At 48.8% G+C, this 4,498-nt stretch overlaps 1 protein-coding gene across 1 annotated transcript in view; it reads left to right on the forward strand.

Annotated features, from left to right (window-relative positions):
• The first annotated feature begins 456 nt into the window (after positions 1-456).
• Ptprh (protein tyrosine phosphatase receptor type H) overlaps positions 457-4,498 on the forward strand; it is a 35,112-nt gene continuing 31,070 nt past the window's right edge. The window contains exons 1-3 of the mRNA XM_029570208.1: positions 457-497; positions 682-942; positions 4,224-4,484. Of these exons, the coding sequence (XP_029426068.1) occupies positions 482-497; positions 682-942; positions 4,224-4,484 (538 nt within the window). The 5' untranslated portion in view covers positions 457-481. The remainder of the gene's footprint in view (positions 498-681; positions 943-4,223; positions 4,485-4,498) is intronic.

A 4,498-nucleotide genomic window follows, 5' to 3' on the forward strand; every position in this document is an offset into this window, starting at 1 on the left:
TCTAGGACTCGAGTCAAGTCCATAGCCCTCTTCTCTCAGACAGATGTCTAAAGCTCAATCCTTGTCTCTCAGACCCAGGGGTCCAGGCTTCATCTCTCCTTCCTCAGCCCGTGGCCTGTCTGCAGACTCCATTTCTGTTTTCTTTCTTCCCTTTTGGTCCACAGCCTCTCTGCTCAGCTCTCCTGTATTTTTCAGAAAGTGAAACTATTCATTTTATCTCTTGCCCTTATTGTAGAGCCAACCGTAGCTCCTGCCTCCCTGTGGGCCCACCTCTGCCAGGGGTGCCCTCCTTCCCCACCAAGAGGATATGGAGTTGGGGTGACCTTTTCTCACAGCCCAGTCCCGCACTCCTCTCCTTGGCCAAGGTTGATAGGAAGGTTGGGGACAGAGATCAGAGAGTGACAGCCCTGCTAGCCCCCTGAATAGCTCAGCATCTAACTCCTTCCTACCTGGCTCTCTCCAGGGTCTGTATGGCTGCACTATGGTCTGGGCGGCTGGTGAGTGACCCCATCTGTGATCAGTGTCCTGACCAAGAGATGAGACCTCAACTCTCCAGAGTCTGATGGTCCATGGCAGCCTGAAGACACTCCACTTGGGGTGGGAAACCCCAGGGTGGTGGGAGGGAGAATAATGGTCTATACTTTACCTACCTGAAACCCTCACCCCAATTCTCAACCCCAGACCCAGTGGAGAACCTAAGGGCAGAAGCTCAGAACACCAGCTCCATCACCCTGCGCTGGGATGCCTCCCAGGGCACTGACCTTCAGGACCTCACCTACTGGGTCCAGTGCACTGGAGACGGTGACAGAAATGACACTCGAAACACAAGAGACACCAGTATCACCATGGGTGGACTTCATCCTGCGTCTTTGTATGAATTTTCTGTGTGGGTAGAAAAAGATGGAGCCAATAGCTCCAGGCAGAGCCTCAGTGCGGCCACAGGTGAGAGGCAGACACTAGTTTATCTTTCCTTTTTCAAGAGTTGTGATGGAAAGTAGCTGAGAAGTGAACCAAGAACGGGGTGAGCTCTACAATCCCACAGATGGAGAATGGGGGCCACAGGTCTCGTTTCCCGTCTTTCTTTGTTTAACGTATTTTTATTTATGTGTATTAGTGTTTTGCTTGTGTGTATGTAAGGCCCAGGGAGGTCAGAAGAGGTGTTGGATCCTCTAGAACTGGAGCTATGGACAGTTGTTAGCTGCCATGTGGGTACTGGAAATCGAACCCGGGTCCTCTGCAAGAGCAGCCAGTTCTCTTAACCTCTAAACCATCACTTCAGTCCCTAATTTTCCATTTTTTCTGTCAGCCACATGAAAATAAGGAAGCCGGGTGTGGTGGCGCACGCCTTTAATCCCAGCACTTGGGAGGCAGAGGCAGGTGAATCTCTGTGAGTTCGAGGCCAGCCTGGTCTGCCTAGCGAGTTCCAGGCCAGCTGGGGCTACTGGGAGACCCTGTCTCAAAAAAAAAAAAAAAATACGTGTGAAATGGATGTCCAGGAGATGTTTCAAGTAGCCCAACAGCCTCATCTCAACACCCACAGAAACGGGAGCAGTGAACATGGGCATGAGTTATCTGGTTTTGTAGTTCAGGCTAACCTGGAACTCGCTAGTTCAGGCTGGCTTACAATTCCTGATCCTCCTGTAATACTAGCCTCCCAAGTGCTGGGGTGACCATCTTGCTGGGCTCGATGATTGACACTGTTGATTTCATTTATTTATTTGTTTGTTTATTCATTTATGTAATGCATGTGTATACATGTGTGTGCAGGTACACACACTCCTGTGCGTGTGGTTTTGAAAGACAAAGCTCAACATGAGGTCTTGGGTTTTGCGTTTTGTTTGTTTATTTGTTTGCTTTGTTTTTGTTGAGACAAGGTCTCCTTAAATAGCACTGGCTGACCTGGAATGCTCTGTGTAGACCAGGTTGGCCTTGAATTCACAAAGCTTGCCCTGCCTCTGCCTTCTGAGTGCTGGGATTAAGGGTATGTGCCACCACACCTGGCACAGACATTGGGTATGTTTCCCTATTGTTCTCCACCTTATTTTTATGTTGTTTAGGTGTTTATGTTTTTATTAATTTATTCTTTGACAGTTTCATACATGACTATAATCAGGTCCCTCCACCGCCTCTTACCCCCCCCCCCCCCCCCCCCCAGGGGACCCCACCGTCCCATTGAGCCTCCATTCCACCTCTATGTCTTTTTGGTTTTACTTTGTGACCCACTGTGTTTAATCAGGGTCACTTGTCCCCCACCCCCACCCCAGGCAAGGGTGTGGAGCTACTCACTGGAGCATGGATAACTCACTTAAGACATGGCTTCCCCACTTAAGACAAAGACTTCATGGGGCTGGAGAGATGGCTCAGCGTTAAGAACACTGGTTGTTCTAGCAGAAGTCCCGGATTCGAATTCCAGCACCTACATGGCAACTAACAACTGCCCATAACTCCAGTTCCAGGGGATCCGATGGCTCTTCTGTCCTCCGCGGGCATTGCATGACACGGGTGCACTTGCCTACGTGCAGGCAATACACTCATACACATAAAATTAAAAAAAAAAAGTGACTTCTGCTCACCCAGGACTCCTTGACTGCCGCCCATCCTGAGCTTTGGAGGGGGTGATACGGGTATTCTGTTTGAATTTGATCACTCAACAGTCCCTTGCTGTGCCTCAACCAGCCGTGAGTCTCTGCATTGACTATGTTCACTGCAGAGAGAGGCTTCTTGATCAAGGTTGAGGACCATGTTAGTCCCCAGGAACCTGCCTCTGTATTTGGCTTCTGGGGCTCCAGGCTTCCAAACCCTGGCTTGCTCCTTACTTTTATTTATTTATTTTTGGGTGTCTATGTGTGTGTTCTATATGTGTGTATGTGTCAGATATGTGTGTGTGTGCACTTGTGTGTGTGGAGACTGAAGGTTGATGTCGGGTGTTTTCCTCTGTGGTTCACCACCCATTTATTTATTTATTTATTTATTTATTTATTAATTATTTGAAACAGGATCACCATGTAGCCCCATCAGCCCGGAACTCACTATGTAGACCAGGCTGGCCTCGATCTCATAGAGATTTTCCTGCCTCTGTCTTTCCAGTGCTGAGATTGAAGCTGTGCACCACCATGCCTGGCCCCTTATTTATTATATTTTATTTATTGTTATTACATATATATGTCTGTGCATGGTGTGTGTGTGTGTGTGTGTGTGTGTGTGTGTGTGTGTGTATGTGTTTTGTCTTGTTTTTTGACATGGGGTCTCTATTTAGCCCCAGCTGAACCAGGCTGGCCTCAGTCTCACAGAGATCCACCTTCATGCGCCACCATGCTTGGCTTTGTATGGTGTGTGCTGATGTGTGTGCACGAATGCAGAGGTAGAAGACAGCTTTGCGGAGTTGATTCTTTCCTCAGCAGACCTTTCCTTGGGTCCTGGGGATGGAATGTAGGTTTGTACCCCAAGGGCTTTTACTCACTGAGCAATCTTGCAGGCCCACCTGATTTTTTGATACAAGGTTTCTTAGCCTGGAGGTTAGTATTTTGACTAGATTGGGTAGCCAGTGAGCCCCTAGGATGCTTTTGTCTCTTCCCCTTCCTCCCAGTACTGTGGTTACTGACACATGCCTCTTTGCCTGGCTTTTACGTGGCTGCTGGGGATCCAAGCTCATGTCTTTATGCTTGGATGGCAACTGCTTAAACCTGTGAACCATCTCCTGAGTCATGCTTGCTTGCTTGCTTGCTTATTTATTTATTTATTTAATTTAATTTATTGAGACAAGGTCTTACTATGTAGCCCTGGCTAGACTAGAACTTACTATGTAGACCTGCCTCTGCCTCCCAGGTGCTGGAGTTAAAGACAGGCATCACCACATCCAGCCTTTCTCTTTCTTTTCAGACAGCCTCTTACTGTGGAGTGATGCTGGCCTCAGACTTGCAGCAATCCTCCTGCCTCAGCCTCCTGAGTTCAGGATTTACAGACATGAGCCACCATGCCCAGCTAGATCTGACATTATTACTCTGCTGATAAAATTTCCCAGTTCTGTGTACTATCTCCCATGGTATCTTAGTGGCAACCAGCCACATCAAGAGCTCTACAGTCCAGTGAAACCTGTGCTTCCATATTGGACAGTGCAGGTCTGAGCCATCCCACACCCTTCACTGGGGCCATGGCTCCAGGAAGGGGTGGGAAATTCGAGGATTGGGGAACCACAGCTGATCTCCCCTCTGTCCCTGTTTCAGCCCCAAGCCCAGTGAGAAACCTGACAGTGGAAGGTCAGACCAACAGCTCCATCACCCTGCGCTGGGAGGCCCCTGAGGGCTCCGACTCCCAGAACCTCACCTACTGGGTGCAGTGCATTGGAGATGGTGACCAAAATGAGACCACAACAAACACCAGCATCGTGGTGAACAAACTTGTTCCTGCATCTCCATATGAGTGTTCTGTGTGGGTAGAGAAATATGGAGTCTTTAGCTCCAAGGAGATGATCAGCACTGTCACAGGTGAGAGGCAGACA

This window comes from Nannospalax galili, unplaced genomic scaffold (genome assembly GCF_000622305.1).
Source record: "Nannospalax galili isolate Female #2095 unplaced genomic scaffold, S.galili_v1.0 scaffold842, whole genome shotgun sequence".
NCBI classification, from domain to species: domain Eukaryota; kingdom Metazoa; phylum Chordata; class Mammalia; order Rodentia; family Spalacidae; genus Nannospalax; species Nannospalax galili.